This window comes from Hippopotamus amphibius, chromosome 6, assembly GCF_030028045.1.
Source record: "Hippopotamus amphibius kiboko isolate mHipAmp2 chromosome 6, mHipAmp2.hap2, whole genome shotgun sequence".
Lineage (NCBI taxonomy): Eukaryota > Metazoa > Chordata > Mammalia > Artiodactyla > Hippopotamidae > Hippopotamus > Hippopotamus amphibius.
The window spans coordinates 118532867-118554400 of NC_080191.1; the positions used below are offsets into that span (position 1 = coordinate 118532867).

At 42.7% G+C, this 21534-nt stretch overlaps 1 protein-coding gene across 3 annotated transcripts in view; it reads left to right on the top strand.

Moving 5' to 3' along the window:
* The window catches only part of ARMC8 (armadillo repeat containing 8), a 106758-nt gene extending 85224 nt beyond the window's left edge, over positions 1 to 21534 (top strand). For all 3 annotated transcript variants that reach the window (XM_057738330.1, XM_057738331.1, XM_057738332.1), the window contains 6 exons: positions 1942 to 2091; positions 3392 to 3487; positions 8779 to 8874; positions 13238 to 13310; positions 14691 to 14784; positions 18953 to 21534. In XM_057738330.1, the coding sequence (XP_057594313.1) occupies positions 1942 to 2091; positions 3392 to 3487; positions 8779 to 8874; positions 13238 to 13310; positions 14691 to 14784; positions 18953 to 18986 (543 nt within the window). In that variant the 3' untranslated portion in view covers positions 18987 to 21534. The remainder of the gene's footprint in view (positions 1 to 1941; positions 2092 to 3391; positions 3488 to 8778; positions 8875 to 13237; positions 13311 to 14690; positions 14785 to 18952) is intronic.

Here is a 21534-nt window from a genome sequence, read left to right on the forward strand (position 1 = left end):
TGTCTCTAATTTTCATTTTACATTATATTGGTATATGTCCACGTTACAATTGGGAATCTGGAACTTAGAAGCTAAATGAATCATCTAAAGCCTCACAGCTAATAAGTGATGGAAATGGGTTCTGAACGTGTCCCAAGCCTCTATTCATCTCCCTGTATTGTGCTATGTCTGCTGTCTTTTCACACGAACTTTGGGATCGAAATAATCATCTTCCAAGAAAGCACTGAATGTAGTAGATTCACAGTTATTTTTCTCCTGAACTTACCAGCTTTTGACACTTCTCTTTCTTGAAACTCTTTCCCAGGACTTTTTTTTTTTTTTTTTTTTTTAACCTCATTCTGTACTTAGCCTTCTTTTCAACCTCCTTCTCAGGGGACATTCCCCCAAGTTTCAGTTCCCAGGTTCCACTTCCCTTTACACTACACTTTCAGGGACTTCATCTACTCTCATGGGTTCAACTCCCCCTAATAGAAGAGGTTGCTTTGGAATAAACATATCCAGGTGGAACTATTCCGTTTCCCAGGTCTATCACTTAAATGGGTATTAGGACTTCATTTGAGGGCTCCCCGACAAGCACAGTTTTAATGTTGAAAATTGAACTTATCCCACTCCTAAATTCATATTAACTGTCTTGGGTCTCTTGATACCCAACCCAGTACTCATTTTGCTCTGCCATGTTGCCTTGTGTTATTAGGTAACTTGATCTTTCATATGTCTTAGATCCTTAATTTTAAAAAGTTCCTGGAGGGCAATAACCACATATTATAATAAGCTTCTAGTTTATATGATGGTTTTTTTAATACCAGAAGTTGGCTTATGAATTATTTGGAATTAGCCATGGTTTTTTTTTGTTTGTTTGTTTTCTTCATACATGTTATTATAGCTTCAGGTTAAGCTGGGGTAATCCATAATACATCCAGAAAGGAGAAAAAGGAGCAAAATAGCTGCTGCCCATCTGGGGCTACTAGTAGCTTGGATACACCTCCTGCTCCCGAGAACTTCCTGCATGATATAGCCCAGCCGTGTCAGCACCTAGCATAGAACTCTGAACACAGTAGGTGTTTCCTGCCAGTAAAGTTAACAAAACCCACTGCTTATGTTCATACATAATAAAGGAGTACCTTTAAGTTTTTCTTAAAGTGCATGGCACAGTATAGTTGTTAGTAGTCATTTTGTTATTAAAATGCACAGAGAGCAACTTGATAACCAGGTGGATATTCTCAAAAGTAACCAAGCTCATAGATACAGAGAACAGATTGGTGGTTGCCAGAGGTAAGGGTGGGGATGGGAGAAACGGGTGAACCGTTTGGGTTTTTTAATTTAAATAAATTGAATTTCTTAAAATATAATAGTAGAGTTTGTATTTATTTGAGAAATCTAAAGACATGCAGGTGCCATGTCAGGAAGTGGTCATATTTCTCATAGAGGAGTGTATATAGGAGTAACAGTTATCTTTCTCTTGACAGATGGAATTATAGGTGATTAACAGGAATCAGAAAAATAATGACTTACAGAGTGAAGTGAGTCAGAAAGGGAAAAACAAATATCGTACATTAGCACATATATGCAGAATATAGAAAAATGGTACAAATCAACTGGTTTGCAAGGCAGAAATAGAGACACAGATGTAGAGAACAAACATATGGACACCAAGTGGGGAAAGCGGGGAGGGTTGAGGGGGAATGAATTGGGAGATTGGGATTGCCATATACACATTACTAATAAGAAAAAAAAAATCAAGTTGTACACTTTAAATATGTGCAGTTTATTGTAAAAAGCAAAAAGAAAAATGACTTACCCTTAAGGCTTGTCTGCAGATTCTGTTTGTACTTTGAAAATTATCAGAATTACTGATAATACAGAATAATTACAGAATTATTAAAATATAATTTAATAAAGCAAATGTAGACGTGATTCTTGTAACTTCTTTAATCCTTTCAGAATATGGCATTTCAGGCTGAACAAAAAATAAAAGCAGATATTTTACGAAGCTTGAGTACTGAACAGCTATTCCGGTTATTATCAGATTCAGATTTGAATGTGCTGATGAAGACATTGGGACTTCTTAGAAATCTCCTCTCTACTCGCCCCGTAAGTAAAAACACCCAGGTTTCCAGATTAGCTACCCCTGCATATGCATTACAAAACATCACCCTGCCTCTCTGCTCCTGTCAACATCTGCCCAGAAGTGTGAGTCAAATGCTGCCCCTTCCTAGAGAAGCCAGGAGCTGATATTTAGACCTGTCACCTTCATAGGTGTTCTGGGAGCGTCACCACATGGCCACCTAACCCTCCACTCCTGCACTGCCTGTCCTCTCGTTCCTCTGTGCTGGATGGGAGCCTGCCTTGACCTGTTACTTTATTTTTATTTGATTTGCTGGCCAGGATGGGTTTCTTCATCTGCCTAATAAGTCACTTATCTCTGGGGCCTCAGCTTCTTTCCCTTTAGAGACTTCCATAGACACCGCCCTGCCCACATTGACTAGATTGACCTCTGAAGGTGTCAGCGTGGAGAGCAGTGGGCATACGTCAGAGGAGGAGAGGCTAGTGTTGTTTGGGGTCTTTCTTGTTGTTCTCTAATGTTCCCTGAACAACAGGGCCAGCGGCCTTCAGGCAGATAAAGAAACGTGGGTGGTTCGCGTCTCTGCACCTCACTTGTTTTATGAGTTTTCTCTGTACATTTGTGCCCCAAGATAGTTAGTAAATCTACACCGTATTTTCCATGTCTCTGGCTTCTCTCCTTGCCCCATCCATTTTTTAGCTTCCTTCTTCTTTAATATCTTTGGGCTTGAGGATCCTCAGTGATGGCAATTCTGTATTCTGTACACTTATATGTACGGCCAAGTCTCTGCTGTCTTCATCTTGAAGTCATCAAAAGCAAAAAAAAAAAAAAGAAGAAGAAGAAGAAGAAGACAAAATATGGCTGCATAATATAATACAGGCATACCTCAGAGATATTGCAGGTTTGGCTCCAGACCACTACATTAAATCAAGTCAGAAGAATTTTTTGGTTTCCCAGTGCACATGAAAGTTATGTTTACACCGTACTGTAGTCTGTTAAGCGTGTAGTAGCATTATATCTAAAACACACAATGTACATACCTTAATTTAAAAATAACGCTGTTGAAAAAATGACGCCGATAGACTTGCTCGACACAGGGTTGCCACAAACCTTCAATTTGTTTTTAAAAACCCACAATACCTGCAACGTGCAATAAATTGAGGTATATCAGTAAACACTGTTCTTTGGCATCTAGTCCCGTGTGCCGTGGTGTTGTCTTTGAAGCAGTGGTGTACTGTATTGTTTAACTTTTGGAAGCCTTCTGTTCTTTCCTATGGTCTTTTTCTTTGTTCTCCAGAAGATAACTGTGGATTTCCCTTTGTTTTGCAGCACATAGATAAAATAATGAGTACTCATGGAAAGCAAATTATGCAAGCTGTCACCCTTATTTTGGAAGGGGAGCATAATATTGAAGTCAAAGAGCAGGTATGTGTTCCCTTTTTTTGAGGAATATCGTGTGAGTGTGAGTACCAGGAAAGATCATAGTTAGGAGTCTCCTGAAATATTCAAGTCTGCAAAAGGTGGTGAAATCAGAGGTGCTGTAGAGACAAGAAAGGTCTGAGGGGAAAGATCCTCTACCACCCCTTAAACTCTCTTCAAGAATTCTTCCTCTTGGAATGGAAGAAAACATGACCAGAGTTTATACTTTTACCCTCTGTGTCACGCACTGTACATACTATTTGTCTCTACAGGGATGGCCACCTCTTACCATCCTAGAGTGAATCCTTTCTCCAGGGTTCACTATTTCTAGCCCTCTGTATCACCGTGCTCTGAACTCAAATTCCTACAGTTCCCTGATGAAATAGTCTCTGACGCTGGAGACATCTTTTATTTCTTTTACTCTCATGCTTCCCAGTTCCTTATTTCTGTCGCATGTCTCTGCTTTCTGTTGTGTTTCAATAGGGCAAGTTTAGGATAGGCATGGAATACAGAGGCTACTTGTTCATCAGGAGACAGTTTGGGAATTACTTTTCTATAGTTCTTGGGATTTATTATAGGATTTTTAACGTAGTATATATTTTGTCATAAAAGCAAAAGTCACCTTCAAACTTAAATTTTTAACACAAGATCTGTTCAGCTTTCTGACATAAATGTTCGCTACAAGGGTGTGTTCGTTTCATAGTTCTTTGAGCTGTACACTTACATGTATGGGAGAAACTTGCCCAAGGTCATTGTGGAGAGTTGGGCCCAAAGTCTAATTGCAGGGACCGTGCTCCTTATCCTCTGTGTTCCTGAGTTAGAGTAATTGATCAGGCTTCAGAAGAACAGTCCAAGAAGCAAGAGTGGTAGGACTTGGCAGCTGTGTTGGAATTTGTGAGCAAAAAAGGGGATAGACTTGACAAAGTGCTTTTAAGATGGATGTTTTAGGTGATTTCTATTGAAGTTCAATAATAGACAGCTGTGGGGTTTTTTGTTTGTTTTGTTTTAAAGATGGGACTATGGATAAATTTTTATAACCTCATTTTTTTTGGTAAATTTGTTTATTTAGCTGCATTAGGTCTTTGTTGCTGCATGCGGGCTTTCTCTAGTTGCAGCAAGTAGGGGCTACTCTGTTGCGGTGCGCAGGCTTCTCGTTGCAGTTCGCAGGCTTCTCATTGCGGTGGGCAGCTTCTCATTGCAGTGGCTTCTCTTGCTGCAGAGCACAGGTTCTAGGCATGAGGGCTTCAGTAGTTGTGGCACGCAGACTCAGTAGTTGTGGCTCGATGGTCTAGAGCGCAGGCTCAGTAGTTGTGGTGCACAGGCTTAGTTGCTCCCTGGCATGTGGGATCTTCCGGGACCACGGCTCAAACCTGTGTCCCCTGCATTGGCAGGCAGATTCTTAACCACTGTACCACCAGGGAAGCCCCCACAGCTATGTTTTTTGATGAACAAAAATTTAACACAGAAAAACTATGATCTTGTAGGCATCACTAAAATTAGGGTGAATGAGATTCGTTCCTGGAACACAATAAAGACTCTGTGTTCAAAATAAACTGTTCTACCTGGAGAGCATAGAAATCTGTCTATAAAGACAACTCACCTAGTTAGAATTCCACTAATTTGAAAAGTGAAGCAAGCTAGAAAGGCCAGACAAGATTTGGATAAGGGCAAAAGAAAAGGCCAACAACAGCAGGGTATTTTGGCAGGATACAGTGATACCCTCTCACAGATTTGGGTGATGGTCCAGAAGTAGGTGACCATGGGGAGGCTTAAAATGTTTGGTTTTTAGCTAGAAGTTCAGTTCTTCTCAAAAGCATCAAAAGATACATTCTTTTTTTTTTATTGAGATATGTTGATACACGATAAGGTACATGTATTTAAAGCATACAGTGTGGTAAATTGACATATGTCTATACCATGAAACGATCGCTGTGATCAAGGTAGTGAGCATGTCCATCACCATCCTTAGATCAGGAACAAGACAAGTACTCCATTCTTACCACTCCTATTCAGCATCATACTGAAACTGCTACTGAGTACAATAAGGCAAGAAAAAGAATTAATAGGCATACCGATTGAAAAGGAAGAAATAAAACTATTCCCAAACAAAATGAAAATCTATGTGGAAAATGTCATGGAGTCAAACTAGAACTAGGCAGTGAGTTAACCAAGGGCACACAAAAGAATCAGTTGTACTTTTATATACTATCATGAACAAGTAGAAATTGAAATTTTAAAAACAGCATCATTTACAATAGCCCAGAAAAAAGTGAAACACATGTATAAATCTCACAGATTATGTGCAGGATCTGTTTGCTGAAAACTACAAAATGCTGATAAAGAAAGCATTCTAAGATCTAAATAAATAGATATATACCATATTAAAATGTCATCATATATTACCTTTTACATACGTTGTTGGATTCAGTTTACTAAAATTTGGTGAGGAATGTTTCACATCTATATTCATGATATTGGTGTATAGCTTCCTTGTGATATCTTTGTCTGGTTTTGATATTGCCTCAGGGAATGAGGTGGAAGTGTTCTCTCTTCAATTTTCTGCAAGAAAACTTGTGAAGAATTGGTCTTTCTTTCTCAAATTTTATTGGAATGTACCAGTGAAGCCCTCTAGACCTGGTGTTTCTTTTGCGGAAAGGTGTTCAGCTACAAATTCAATTTCTTTTATAGAAATAAGACTGTTCAGGTTATCTGTTTCTTTTTGAGTGAGCTTTGACATGTGTCTTTCGAGAAATTTATCCACTTCGTCTACGTTTTCAAATTTATTAGCATAAAATTGTTCAAAATATTCTCTTATGTTTTTCAAGTCTGTAGTATTCTTTGTAGTGAACTGTCTTTTGTACTTTATATTGGTAATTTCTTTTTTCCTGATTCAGTTTGTCTAGAGATTTATCAATTTTATTGATCTCCAAAAAGCAGCTTCTGTTTCATTGATTTTTCCCCCTTTTATTTTTCTATTATTTATTTCAGGGGTTGCCAAACTGTTTCTACAAAGGGCAAGATAGATTTTTAAGTTTTGCAGGCTATACAGTCTCTGTAGCAACTTCTCAACTGTGCTGTTCTAACCTGAAAGCAGGTATAGGCAATATGTAAGCGAGTAGATGTGACTGTCTTCCAATAAAACTTTATTTACCAAAACAGGCATTGGGGTGGGTTTGGCCCACAAGCCATAATTTACCAGTTATTACCTCTGTATCATTGATTCCAGTTGTTCATGTGAGAGAGAGAGAGAGAGAGAGAGAGTGTGTGTGTGTGTGTGTGTGTGTGTGTATTGCTTTCATCCCTTCTTCCTAGCTCATGTGTTACATTGGCTTGGCCCAATAACTAATCAGTCTTTTTAAGATTTGGTTTGTCTTCTCAGAATATTTACAGTAGGAGTATTTGGGCCTCAAGGCAGAGCTGTAGGTTAGTCTGCCGTGCTGAGCAAGCCTGATGATGCATGGGTGTATTCTGACACTCCGAGAAGGGGAATCACTTGCCTACCTTGCTGGCCTAGGCTATTCTGAGGACTATTTCCTGAAATCTCCCCTTATACCCACTGTCTTAGTAGGTGAGAGAGGGGTAGTTCTTCCCTAGGTGAGTGTAAATTCTTATCCATGGTTAGAGTCCAAACTGTTTTTCCCCCTTGCTTTCCCCTCAGTCCTGAAAAATTCAAGGGTGTTGTGCATGTCCAGTCTTCTGACAGGCTCACCATGTACCAGATCGCTATGAAATCTGACATCTTCCTTAGATCATCTCTCTCCCACTTCTGGGGCATATCAAGGTCTCCTTTAAGATATCTGAGGGTTTGGGCCATAGTAAGAAAACATTCTCCTCAATTAGTTATAACCTGCAAGCTTAATTAGCTTAAGTCTAGCAAAGAGAAAGGTTAAAATGGGAGAAAATTATTTGAATTCAGACCCCATCCCCACCTCTTATCACTTTCTTTGAGTGATTCCTTACTGTGCTCCTAGACTCAGTGTCACTTCCTCCAAGAAGCCTTCCCGGACCATTGCATTATCACACAAATGCACTTAGTGCTTTCTCAGTTCTGTTTTTACCTCAGTTACACCACAGTGAAATGTAATTGTGTGATGGCTTCGAAGTTAGGGAGTGTGTCCTGTTCCTGCCTCAGGCTGTTGCCCTGTGGAGTGGGCGGAGTGCATGCACATTGTGTTTGTTGAACTGCTACGGCTGGCACTGGCTCAGTGTCCCTGCCACAGTCCATTCACTTTTCCTTAATCCTTGCCTCTTGCTGGTCTGGCTGTGAGAATGTAACAGCTGACAAGAACAGTCTCTTCCTCCAGGACCAGCGTGGTGATTGTCCTCTTGATAGACTGTCCTGCCAACTGGCACAGCCTCCCTCTAACCTCCTCATTAGGCCAACCCAGACTAAGCTCCTTCATACATTTGGCTTCCCTTCCTGTTCCTCCAGTAGGGTTCAAAAAAAGTCAAGAAGTCCTCACTGCATGTGGCTAGTGGACAGGGTCCAGGTCTTCATCTAGAAGGTCATAAGCTTAGAAGCAAGTGGCATTTGGAAGGGGAGGTGGGGGTAGTTATAACACCTATGAAGCCTCTACCAAAGAGACTACCTCTTTGAAGAAACCTTGTGGATTAGTAGCAAGGCTTCTCTTAAAAATGAAATTTTCAAGAAAATAATAATAAATTACATTTTCCCTTTGATTTATGTGATAGCGTGACCTGTGACTGCCTTTGCCTAACAGTGATGGTTTATGCCCAGAAAGAAGCTACTGAAACATTTGGGTTCTCTTTTACCTAAGGCAGACTTTCCTTAGGTGTAGTTACTTCTTTTTTTTTTTTTTTTTGCTGTGCACAGGCTTTCTTTTAGTTGTGGTGAGTGGGGGCTACTCTTCGTTGTGGTGCGCGGGCTCCTCATTGCCGTGACTTCTCTTGTTGCGGAGCCCGGCCTCTAGGTGCATGAGCTTTAGTAGTTGCAGTACATGGGCTCAATAGTTGTGGCTCACGGGCTCTAAAGCGCAGGCTCAATAATTGTGGCTCATGGGCTTAGTTGAGCCACGGCACGTGGGATCTTCCTGGAGCAGGGATCGAGCCCGTGTCCCCTGCATTGGCAGGCAAATTCTTAACCACTGCGCCACCTAGGAAGCCCAGTGTGGTTACTTTTGTTGGCAGTGATGTTAGGAGATAAGAAATCAGGTCATCCAGAGTGGAACCTGTGAGAGTCCGTGTACTTTGGATGAGAAATTCCCCAAGTTCTTGAGAGAGCTTGAGTCTGGGGACTTCGGAGCTTTCCTGACCACTGGCCCTTTGTTCTTTTCCAGACACTGTGCATCCTAGCCAACATAGCAGATGGGACAACAGCAAAAGAACTTATTATGACCAATGATGACATCCTGCAGAAAATCAAGTATTACATGGTAGGCCTTTGTCCCTTTCACAGCTCTACACTAGCTGCACATTAGGAGGCAAGGACTCTAGCACTGTTAGCTCAAAACAGATTATGCAGAGATTAAACAAAGAATAGACTTCTCTGTAACAGATTCCAGAAACTCTTCCATCCTTAAGGAAAAAATGACACCAAGTTCTTGTGCCATTTGGCAGTGTTACCACCCACCGCCGCATTCCTGATTGCCTCCCTCTTACACAGTGAAGACTTGGGTTCTTGGTCTTCTCTCAGCGCCTGCAATCCCTGTCCTCCCTCTGAAAGCTTCAGTCCTATGTGGATGAACCCTCTAGCCTCTGGTACCTCTGGCTCTTGTTCTTTGATCATTTTGCTTTCAGTCACAATCTGCTACCTATTTGCAAACACCTCAGCCACCTACTGCCATGGCCATACCTGGGATCTTGTCATCACCAGCAACTGCCCATTGCCAAAATCTGGAAATCAAACATCCCTCCTCTTTTCATTCTGTTGGTATCTCTTAGCAAAATCCTAATAGTAAATGAACCTGTCCTCTTTGCCTCCTTGTCAGAGTTAACAACTGCAGAGAAAGGCACAGAAGTGGGCTGACTGGTTTCGTGTTAAACTCACATTTACAAAAACCATGTGGGCACTTAGCACTGCCTGGTACCCTCCTGTGGTTCTCCAGCAAGCTGGTGCCTCCATTCTCCACAAGAATAGGTTCTTACCTTCTCTTTCTTTAAACCTCACCTCTTCTCTCCCTCATCACTCTTAGTGGTGACCTCACCTTTTGTTTTATCAAGAGAATAGAAGCTAAAATCCTTCAGCAGTTCCCTATTACACCTTGATTAAAATCCGTCCCTCCTTTTGATGGCCTGTGAGGTCCTACATGACCTGACTCATCTGTATCCTCAACTCCTCTCATTCCCCTCTTCCCTTTTTTCACTACTCTGACCTCTTTCTGCTCCTGGCAGAGGCCATGCATACTCTTTTCTGCCTCAGGACCTTCACACATGCTGGCTTCTCTGCCTGAAACACTTTTCTCTCTGTGGGATGCCTTCTCACCTCTCAGATCTTAGCTATACTAACACTTCCTTGTGAGCTCTTATCTGCATGGGTTATTCTTTGTTACTGCATAATTGAGAGAAGTACTCCCTTCAGAGCACTTAGCTCAGCTATCGCAACATATAGTTGTTTGTATACCTACTGAGTGTAAGCTTCCTGGGGGAAGGACTGTATCAGTTCTGTGCACAATTGTATATCCATCACCTTGTACAGTGCCTGGCCTTTAGTATATGCTCAGTAAGTATTTATTGAATGAAAACCATACTGTTTCAGCCAGGAACTCCCTTATCTTTCCAATACCATATCCACATAGGATCTCTGTAATCTTCTGAAAGTTTCTCTTGACTTCCCATACCCATTGAGGTACACCTGTCTCTCTGCTGCTGTTCAGAGCCAGACTTAAAAGCATCTTCCCACGTGCTGTCCCCTTCCTCACTGCTAAATTCATCCTTTAGCCCACTTCATCTGGCTTCCACCCCCATCGCTCAACTGAAACTCTTCTGGTTAAGGTCACCAGTGACCTCCCGTGATGCCAAGTCCGAAGGGTAGTTCTCTCTCCTCAACTTACCTCACTTATAGTGGATTTCAACACACCTGACGGTTTCCTCCTCCTGGAAACATTCTTTGCTCTTGGCTTCCATTCCATCATGCCTCCCTGCTTAGCCCTAGACCTTTTTCTTTTCTCTCCTACATGTTCTCCTGAGATCAGTGGTTCACATCCTTTGTTACACAGTGGAGGGATCTTTCAAAGACTATTGCCTTGCCCCTTGCCTCACGAGATTCTGAATTAATAGTTCCGGGGTGAAGCCTGAGCATCAGGCTTTTTTTAAAGTTCCCCAGGTGGTCGTTAGGTATAGCCAGAGTTGAGAACCACTGGTTTAGGGAATCTCATCCACTCCCGTGGCTTTTACTGTCATCTCTACTCTTTGTTTGATTTCTGGGCTCCAGTTCAGCAGTCAATTTTGATAAACAGATTAGGCATTATCATATTTACACCGCCGTGGTATCAAGCCATACAAAACACAACCACAGTAATGGTTACTGGCCTTCAAAAGCCATGGCAACAAGCTTCCCTGATGCTGTCTACAGCTTTACAAATGCTGGTTCTTTTATTAATAGGGGTAGGGGTAGGGGAGCAAGGTCCAAGGGTCACATGGAAGGTATTCTCCAGCCTAGATCTCACTTCTGAACTCTGGACTCGTATATCCTACTGCTTTCTCGGCATCTCTGTGTGGCTATCTGAAGCCTCTTGAAGTTGTTTAAAAATCACTTCTTAAATATCTCCCCTAAACCTGAATTTCTCCCCTCCTGACCTTTGCCATCTACCCCATTGCTCACACCAAGGGGTCAGTCTTGATTTCTCCAGCTCCGTCACCTCATTAATCCAATTTATCAGTAGGTCCTGTTAGCCCTTTCCCCCAAAGTCTGTCTGGATGCTGTTGACTTCTTTCTGTCACCACTGCCCTCACCCTAGTTCAGGCCATAGCTTCTCACACCTGATTGACCATAATAGCTTCCTACACACCTCTGCACGTCACTCCAATCCCTTCAGCCTGGGTGACCTGCTAAAAATGTGAGTCAAATAGTGTCCCCCCACTACTTAAATCTTTCAGGACTTCCTGTCGACTCAGAATGAAATCAGTCCTTACTGTGGCCTGCAAGGGCCCATAAGTTAACCATGCCTATGTCTGAACTAATGTTACTCGACTTTTCCTTCTCAATATGCACAAGCTATACAGTTTCTTCTTACCTCAAACCTTTTCAGGAACTTTTTCTTCCTCTTGGTATCTCTTGCTCTTTGTACACCTGACACCTTCCTGTTCTTCCTATTTTTTATTCTTCCTCTGCATAAATATTGCCTCCTTCAAAGAGATCTTTTCTGTACATTTCACTTAAAATTAGGTTCCCACCCGTCCACCTTCCAGTTTTCCGTATCACAGCAATTTGTTTCCTCAAAAAATGTTTATTGAGTGAATGATGGATGAACTTATATGTAGTAAATACTTACTATTATATTATAAATAAGTTCATTTATTTAACAAATACTCATTAATGGCCTGATGCTGGGAGCAGATGATACATTTTATTTTGTTTTGTCTTAGTGAAGCCCAAGCTGGACAGCTCTCTAAAAGTCTTGGCAGGTAGGAGGGAAAAAGAATTACCAATCATAGAATTCTACTGAAGGAGGGCATGTGCTTTTCTCTCTCTGCTTAGTTGAGATTTATTTCTACATGGCAAGACAAGTCCATCTCAGCCTTCAAGAAACTGTTGAGCATATCGTGCCATGGTATTTCCCAGATATGCATAAGTTATATAAGTGTAGTGGGGACTTTTCTTTTTTTAATTGACCAATTAAAAACTCATCTGTTAACACAGAGATCAGACGTGTGGCTGCCAAGAGGGAGGGGGGAGGGAGAGGGATGGACTGGGAATTTGGGGTTGGTAGATACAAAGTATAACATCTATAATGGATAAACAACAAGGTCCTACTGTATAGCACAGGGAACTATATCCAATCTCCTGGGATAAACCATAATGGAAAAGAATATTAAAGAAAGAATGTATATATGTGTATAGTTGGGTCACTTTGCTGTACAGCAGAGATTGGCACAACATTGCAAATCAACTATACTTCAGTTAAAAAAAAATCATCTGTAAAGATTATTTTACCACTGGGTCCTCTTTCATTTAGGAGAATGCACTCTCTGGATAAATAATAAGTTAAGCAAAAATGGTTGTACTTTCAGTACATAAAGAGAAATAAACAAGAAGTATGTTTCAGGAGAATAGGAGGCTCCTTAAGAATAGTAGAGACTCAGTCAAGTTTTTTGTGATGTTCCTATCGAAACAAGAGTAATTTGAATCAGAGAATCAGTAGCCAAAGAGGTGAATACTAAATGCACATCCATCCAATTTATTGGCCCTGAATGTTTCCTAACGTGGGCAAAGCATAGTCAGAAGCATAGACTTATCCTGCGCCAGTGTTCCTGTGTGTATGAGTTGAGTGATGAATTGCAGGTTCCACTGTGGCCCTAGAGGTGTTTTGTTTGGCTGGTCAGAGGGTTACTAAACTTTGAGTATGAATATCTTCTGGACAGGCTTCACTCCCCAGTGTGCCAGATTTCCCACCATTCTCTGTTGTCTTTAGTCCAAGCTGTTCATCTGTCAGTACTAACTTTGTGGCCCCTCAAGACATTTGGGTTTGAGGTCCCTACTTCAGACTTTTAGGCTATTGGAATTGCCTGTGGTATGTTACAAAAAATTACCTCAAATGAGATTACTTCCATTTTTTTTTCCTTTTCTGCATCAAATAGGGTCATTCACATGTCAAATTGCAGCTTGCCGCTATGTTTTGTATATCAAACCTCATATGGAATGAAGAGGAAGGTAAGAGATTGGTGAGATTTGTTCTGAAGAAAACTATGGGAAGGAAGGTCTTGCATAGGAAAGGCATCAGGTGCCCCTGAACTCCTGAGTAGAGGCACCACTCATTGGGCCTCAAGCCCCCATTCATGTCACCTTGGTGTGAATGAGAATCCATGGGTCTAGTTAACACTGAGCCCCCACCTTGGAGTCAGCACTGTTCCAGATTAGTGAACTTGAGGATGGAGGAGACCCTAGAGAAGTCCTTGAGATTGCTGAGGAGGAGGATAGTGAGATGCACTTGAAGAAGATGATAGGTGAGGGTGGGTGGGAATGATTGGCCTTTCACTGTGAGCAGGGGGAGCATATAGAAAGACTGCAGGTAGATAAGCTTAATGGAGAAGAGTGTGCATGCATTGGTGAGAAGGAGGAACTACACTGTGCCTGGTGAAGTGGCCAGTCTGTGAGGAGCCCCTATAGCTCTCCACCTTGACTGCACGTTAGAATCACCCACGGAATTTTTGTACCAACCAATTAAATCAGAATCTCTGAGGGTGGGCTCCAGACATAAGTGTTTTTTAAAATTCCCCAGGTGATTCCAATGTACAGCCATGGTAGTGAACAGATGCAGGAGAGCAGTGGGTCTCAGTGCTGGGTTGGCTGCATGAGAAATCTGCATTTTACAAGCTGAGGAAGTTTGTAAAATGCAGATTTCTGGGCTCCACCCCTAGAGATTTTGGTTCACTGGGTCTCAAGGAGGTCAGTGCATGAGTGAGTCACTGTGGGCTCCTCAGTGGGGAGGAAAGAATCCAAGAGAAATACCCTCCTTAGCACTGGGTCCAGAACAAAGTGGAGGGAGGAGAAACTGGATTTGGCCTGCAGGCCAAGAGAACCAAGTACCAGCCGGGTGCCAAGGAAACAAGCTGCCCTCAAGTTGGAAGATGGAACACAGCAGCACAGAGTTGGAACTGCCCTGTGCTAAGAGGCAGCAGGAAGTGCTGGGAGGTCAGGGGAGGGTGAAAGAGAGTAGAAGGAGAAAACAAGACCCGTTCGGAGTAGGAAGAGCCTGGCTAAGTATGTCCAGAAAGAAGTGATGAAGGTGGGGCCTGATGGCAAGACCTTGTGCCAGGCTGAAGAATCTGACCTTAACCCTGTGGTCCATGGAGAAATTAATCCAGCAGCAGAACCCCAAGTGGACTGCAGGAAGGAGGGTCAAGAGGCAGAAAGACCAGTTAGAACACAGGTGGAGATTCCAAGCATGAGGGGATCCAGCTGCACTGGGGAGAGTGGAGGGCGAGGGGGTGGGTGAAGGACACTGGTAAGACTCCAGATTTTGGGCTGTACGTTAATGAGAGTAACCACCTGGGTCATGTTCCCAGTAACCTGCGAGCTTTCATCTCTCAGGCTCACAAGAACGCCAGGATAAATTACGAGACATGGGCATCGTAGATATTCTACACAAACTGAGTCAGTCATCAGATTCAAACCTTTGTGACAAGTGAGTATCAAAGTAAAAGAGCCTTACTTTGGGGTGTGTTGGATTCTTTTATGAAAGGGTTTGAATCGCTTAGTAAGTCACATGGCCAAACTCCAAATCTTTTAGATTCTTAGATTTCCTTTTTAATAATCTATGAGTCAACTGTGTGACATTTGAGTAAGAGATAAACTAATAATTAACAGGTTATTGAAGATTCTCATCTTACTCTGAAATAACATGAGCCCGGGCCACCTTAGTGGGAATCTGAAGAGGATGCAGAGGCCATTCCCTTTCAGTCCCTCAGTCATTAGACTAGAAATGCATGTGGCCTTTTGGAGAGCAGAAGTGAAGGCCAATTATAAAAACATTCATTAGCTCAGAACCTCACTGAGCGCCTGTCTTGTGCCAACCTGGCCTGGCTGCTGGGAATGCAACAGTGACCACTAAGGAGTCCCTGTCCTCAGACAACTCACCTTTTACCGGGAGAGGTGAGAGTCACAGTCAGAGACCCCACAAACCTCAAGATAGCCAAGATTGTTTTTCCTGGCTGTGTACACTTCTTATAACACAGCCTTCGCTTTCTAGCTCACTTTCATTCTCCAGGCTCTTGAGCATGGCTCAGAATGTTCCGTGGTCTGGCTGTGCCTTCGTCATGCTGCCCTCACCCCCATGCCCACCCTGTGCTGCAGCCACACCTACCCTCTTAACAGTATCACACTTTCAGGTGTTTACACCTTCTGTTCCATCTGATTTGCCATCCCAGTCCCCTCTCCTCTGAATCCCCATTCATTCAACAAAATACATATTTTTTTAATACTAACCTCTACCAGACACAGTTTCAGGCATCAGAGATATAAGGGTGAATAAAATTGATGAAGTCCTTGTCTTCATGGAACTTACATTCTAGTAGAGAAGACAGACAGTAAGCAAATGAGTATGTAATACAATCGCAGGTAACGAGAGGTACTCTGAAACTATAATAAGCAAGGTGAAGGAGTGGAGAGTAAGAAAGCTTCTTGTCGTATAGATTAGTCCCAGCCTCTCCGAGGATGTGACATTTGAACAAAGACTGGGGTGAAATGAGAGAGTCTTCCAGGCAGATGTTTAGAATAGTATTCCAGACGGGACAGTGGGTTCAAGGCCCTGAGGCAGGGATGGGCTTGAACTTTCGAGAAACAGCAGGAAGACCCATGGAGCTGGGGAAAAATAAATGAGGGGAAGAGTGATAAGTAGTGGACTCAGGGAGGCAGTGGGAGCAACTTAAGAGCCTTGTAGGCTGTGGCAAGGACTTTGGATTTTATTGAGTTTAATAGGAAGTCATTGGAGAGTTTTGAACAGAAGAGACAGTATCTGGCTTGAATTTTTAAAAGATGACTCTGGTGGCTGTGTAGAGAATGGGCTGTAGTAGGGCAGGAATGGAAGCAGGGAGACCAGCTAATGACTGTTACAGTCATGTTAGCTAAGAGATGAGGATGGTAGTGGTGGGAGTATTGAGAAGTGGTTGGATTTAGGATTTAATCTAAAGGTAGAGTCAACAGGTTTGCTCATGGATTTGATGTAGGATGTTAAAGAAAGAGAGGAAAGGAAAATGCCTCGAGTTTTAGCCTGAGCAACTGCATAGAGGGTTTACCAAGATGGTTGTTTGCCAGGATGGTGAAGAATAGAAGATAAGTGGGTGGGGGTAGGGAGAATCAAGAGTTCTTGTCTGGTGTGCTGACTTTTGGATGCTCTTAGATATCCAAGGGATTCGGGAGAGTGGGGCTGAAGATATGAATTGGGATGGTGTTTAAAGCCATGGAGCTGACAGAAGGCACTTAGGGAGAATAAATGAGAGAAGACAGGAGGGCTAAGGACCATGCTCTGGGACACACAATGTACCCTGCCCCCAGCATTTAGGGGAAGATGAAAGAGGTCCAGCAGAGGAGCAGAAGGAACAATTGGTGAGGCAGGCAGAGACCTGGGCACATAGGGGTCCTGAAAGCAATGGCAGAGAACACCTGGACAATGGCCATCCATCCTTCAAAACTCAAATCAGGTTGTCACCTCCGCGGAAAGTCTCGCTGGATCCATTCTGCACCCAGGCCTTTCTAGGGACCCCTCTGTGCTCCCATAGCTCCCTTAGAACACACCACACTTGTGTCATGGCTATCAGCTTGCTTATCTGCTCCATGGAAGGGAAGAGGCACTTGTTTAATTGCGCCTTAAGTGAATGGCTGGGCCAGATGGAGCACACAGAGCTGGGCCCGTGCCTCCCTGAAGCTTGCTGTCCAGTGGGTTAAAGAAGACAAATCCCTGAATAACTGCAGCCCAACCAGCTGCTCAGATGAGTGTTCCATCAAAGGCACGTCAAGGCCGGCCACATGCTGAAGGTGGATTTGAGCTGTGCCTTGAGGACGAGAACCTCTGCCACCACCTCCACAGCAGTGGTAATAGCTGCTGGCTTAAATGACAGGCTCTGTCAGCCCATCTCTTCTGGCTGAGACCCAGACCATTCCCTGGGTTTTTTCTTGTGTTTGTACAGAAATTAAAATAGTTCTGCTTAAAATCATCTCTGGAATGACCTGGAAAGAGGCCTCACCAGCAGGAAGTGGGGATAGGTTCAAGCCCTGGCCTGCATTGGTTAGAGCAATCTGGTACTGTTTCCCCAAATATGTGTGGTACATACGTTGTCAGCAATTCTTAAACCCCATTCAAAGAATCAAGGTCTAAGCTACTCTGCCTCAGTCCATTCAGGAAAAGGTGATCTTGCCTGCAAAACCATCCATCTGAAAGACTCTTAGGTATTAGTAGGTAGCAGAAAGATAATGAGGGCACAGTCCCTGAGGTCTGATCTGATCAGACGTAGCCAAACCCTTAGAAAGATCCAGAAGGAGTCTGAATTGGCAGTTTTAAAGAGTAATACAGAATTTCAGTCAAGGCACTCACGTGGACATTCCCACCATGGGTCAGTAAAGTCTGTTACTTGTAGACTACATTTCTCAGGTTCTTTCTGTCTTTAAGGCTTTGTGATCCTTTGACTTTCAGACACTTATGGATGAGGAGCTATTGCTAACCGGGCCTCTCCATCCCGGGCTCAGAGGGCCTCAGGTTTGTGAGGTTATGGTCAATAAGAGGTAGCCTGCGGTATTATTCATAAACTTGTTTCCTAAGAAAATGACCTGTAGAACCCTTGACTCGCTCATAACTTGGAGTGGTCTGTCTGGAGCTTTCTGTTGTAATGAACTGGATTATTTGCAGCTGCCATCCTTATAGAGTCTTAAATAATTGCAAGAATATCCCATAGTATACCTCTTTTAAAACTGTAGATTGTCTCCACCAAAGAAACTACACTTGAGTCTAGCTTATTGCTGCCCAGTCTGGTTTGGTATACTTTCATCAGCTAATAGTAACAGAAAATTTTAGCCTTTTCTCTCTGTAACTTAGAAGGGGAGACCGTGGTTAAAACCTGACTTCCTAACTTCCACAATTGCAGCCTTTACCTAGTTCATGATGGGAGAATAAAGAGGCCTTCTCAGTCCCAGCTCAAAGGAAGGCACATTGACAAGGATCAGAACAGGTTAAGGCATTGCCCACATTGTACCTTTTCCTTTCCAACTAGCTAACATCTTCCCTAATCTCCATTAACAACCCAAATCCCACATCAGTCGGTGTCATCAGGCATAACGAGAAGAATGGGGTAAAACTGTAAACCCTCGTCCTTAGTTTTGAGGCTTTTGAACCATGAGACAGCCTCATCCCCGGAGCTCTTGGCCCCTCCCATGCACCTTCTAATCAGCACCTACCCACCTCTCCCTGGGTCAGTGTTCCTCTTAGCTTCCCAAAACCCTAAGTGTCTTCCCCCGTGTCCTGCAGCACTAGATAAAACCTGCATGGCGATAGGAGAAGGTCAAGAATCCCAGATCCATCACAGCTATATGCCAGTGACAAAGGAAAACTATCGAATGTCACTGGGTTGCAGCAGCTGTAAGGACAAGAGCAGGACCACAGGAAGAGGATATAGCCAGCATGGGTTTGAAGTGTGTGCCAACCACAGATCTCTGCCCCTTGCAGTAGGAGCCCTGCTGGGCTTACTCCAGTTCCCTTGGGGGCCTACCTTTTTAAACTTTGCCAGTTACCATCTTTGAACCGTGGGCTTTTTGCCTTAATTACACTTCTGAGGTGATGGCTAACAGGAACTTTGTGATTGCAGGGCAAAGATGGCACTGCAGCAGTACCTGGCGTGATGGGAACGCCCTGGGCACCTGCGAGCATCCCACATCCTTGTTAAAGGAAGTACAGGAACTAGCCTCATTTGATTCCTTCTATTTGCACAAGTCACCTTGGACTGCAGGGAGCTGTTTTGCAAAAGCAGTTTGGTAGGCTTAGATCTCAAATTCATCTTGAGAACATTTTTTTGAGGTAGTAATTTCCTCAGAGGACTATTGTGTTTTGTTTTGTTTTGTTTCTTTCTGAGCTACCTGGACTCTTTATTAGAACAATCAATTATTTTCCTTTGGACCTACAATTTTTTGCCTATGCTGCAGCCACTTTGTGAGTGAGAATGGCTGTGTGTGTGTGTGTGTGTGTGTGTGTGTGTGTGTGTGTGCGTGCGCACGTGCGCACGCGTGCACTTGGGTCAGGATGAATGGATGTGTGTGTGTGAGGGATACCTCAAAGTTTTCTTTTCTTATTTTGTGTGAAAATCTCTTTTCTACAGATTTTCCAGGGTTTAAGCATTGCTTGCTGTATAAAAAACTTTACTGAATTATATACAGTTTGAATGAAATGTTATTTTAAAAACAAAACAATTGTTAAGTGTTCCACAAAGGTTATGTTGAATTTTGGTCAGATGAATATTTGTAAGTAAAAAATATATGCATTTCTGAACCTCAATTTACATAGATTTTCTTTATAAAAAACAAAAAAACAAAAAAACAAAAGAAAATGAAAAGATTGGCTATAGTTGGCCTGAATAACAGGCACGATATATGGTGCTGTGCAAAATAGTAAGCTAGCATCTTACTGCCGTCAATATCAGCAGGTACAGAGCCTCTTTTCAAGCCTAATTCAATAAGCTCTCAGGCTTCCAAGTCAGATGGACAGGGTGGAGTGGAGTGAGGCGATAAATACACCATAGGTTTTTTGAAACATCAAAGGGAAATATAACTACTGATAGTGAAAGCCCAGCCATGACTGGTGGGCTGCTCTTGGCAGGAACTGGGCACCGAGAGCCTTCAAACTGCCCTAAATCTTGTCACTGGTGTAGCAATATATGGCAGGATTTAGAACCAGTCATGGGACCTTATACTCCAACTAAAGTAGGTCATCACTTCCTGGAAACAAAGTCCGATCACCTTGTGCTTCCTGAAGCAGCATATATCACTGTGAAACTAAACAATGTCCTGCAGACTCATCTGTAGGAAGAAGCAAAGGACAGGATAGTTTAGAAATCTGTTTTCTCTTGGCTATACTCAGCAAATTCTGTATACTTGTCACTCAGGACTGCTATTCAGTGTGCTTTTGTAAAACAAGATGGAAATTTTAGTAAGCAGTGGGGCTAAGATCTTTTCGTGCATGAAGCCCAAAGCACTGAAATTTGAGAGAAAGGAAGGGGGTCTCCCCAGGAGGACCGAAGATGACTGCTTTTTCCAGCCGATACTGCTCAGCCCTTCGGCAGCCCTTGGCTTGGCACCTGCTCCAACTTCTGGGTCAGCTTCAAGATGAACTCAGTGAGGTTGCTCTTGACTGAAGGTACAGCCAGCCTCCCTTTTCCCTTTGCTATGAGAAGTTCAAAGGCATCACGGCCAAGAAACAAGGTCTGCAGCCCGGAAGCTTGCCCTGAGTGCGTGCACCCTGACAGGCTCCCAAGCCCGCCAGCCACTCCTGACGGGGCTGCTTGCGGTGCAGCCACCCCATCACCAACTTGCTCCTTCCTTGGAAGATTTAAATATGTTTGATTGCAAATGAATGTTTTAAAAATGTATTTAATGCCGTTTTTTTTGTTGTTGTTCTCAACATGACCACCCAAGATTCAAACATAGAGATTTCCAAGTTGTTATTTTTTCAGAACATTACCGATTTAAAAATCTGTCACAACAGGGACTTGGGTTTTGTGCAACCATCAGAATGCTAATGTGCAGAAGCCAGTTTAAAGAAAATGCAGTGTATGGGGGGAAACGCCTTATTTAGGCCCACTCATTGACATTTCTAGTACTGGGAAAATTTCCTTGGTTGGCATTTGTAACACAAAACACTATAGAGTTGGTATTTTAAAGTACTAGATAAATATACATAAACCAATAATGAATTGCTGAGACAATCTTGAACCCAGATAGCATTAGAAAGCTGACAGCCCAGTGAAATGACACTTTCACACTTAAACTCTGTGGATAAATCTTGTCAGTGGCTATAAACAGAGGGTCAGAAAAAAAGTGCTTTACTATAATTAACTTTTATGATTTGAATGAAGGAAAATGTATTTATTAAAACAAAGCTGTTTGCTGCTTTATGCAGGTGCAGTGTTCAGTCAGCAAGAAAGTGGGAGGAATGGGACCTGGTCGTGTGTCTCCACCCAAGTTCTTAACTAAGCTTCTCGCTCTCTCTAATACTGCATTCTGTTTCTCCTTTTGTGCCCTGATTGTAACCCAGAATTTATGAACTAGAAGAGAATGTCCAATTTAATAAGTTGCATTTTTTTTTCCTTAAGCACTTTATGCAGAACAGTACATGTTCTTATGGTAGTGTTTGGATAATATGATTTTAACACATGCTAATAAAAGCCAAGAAAAAAGC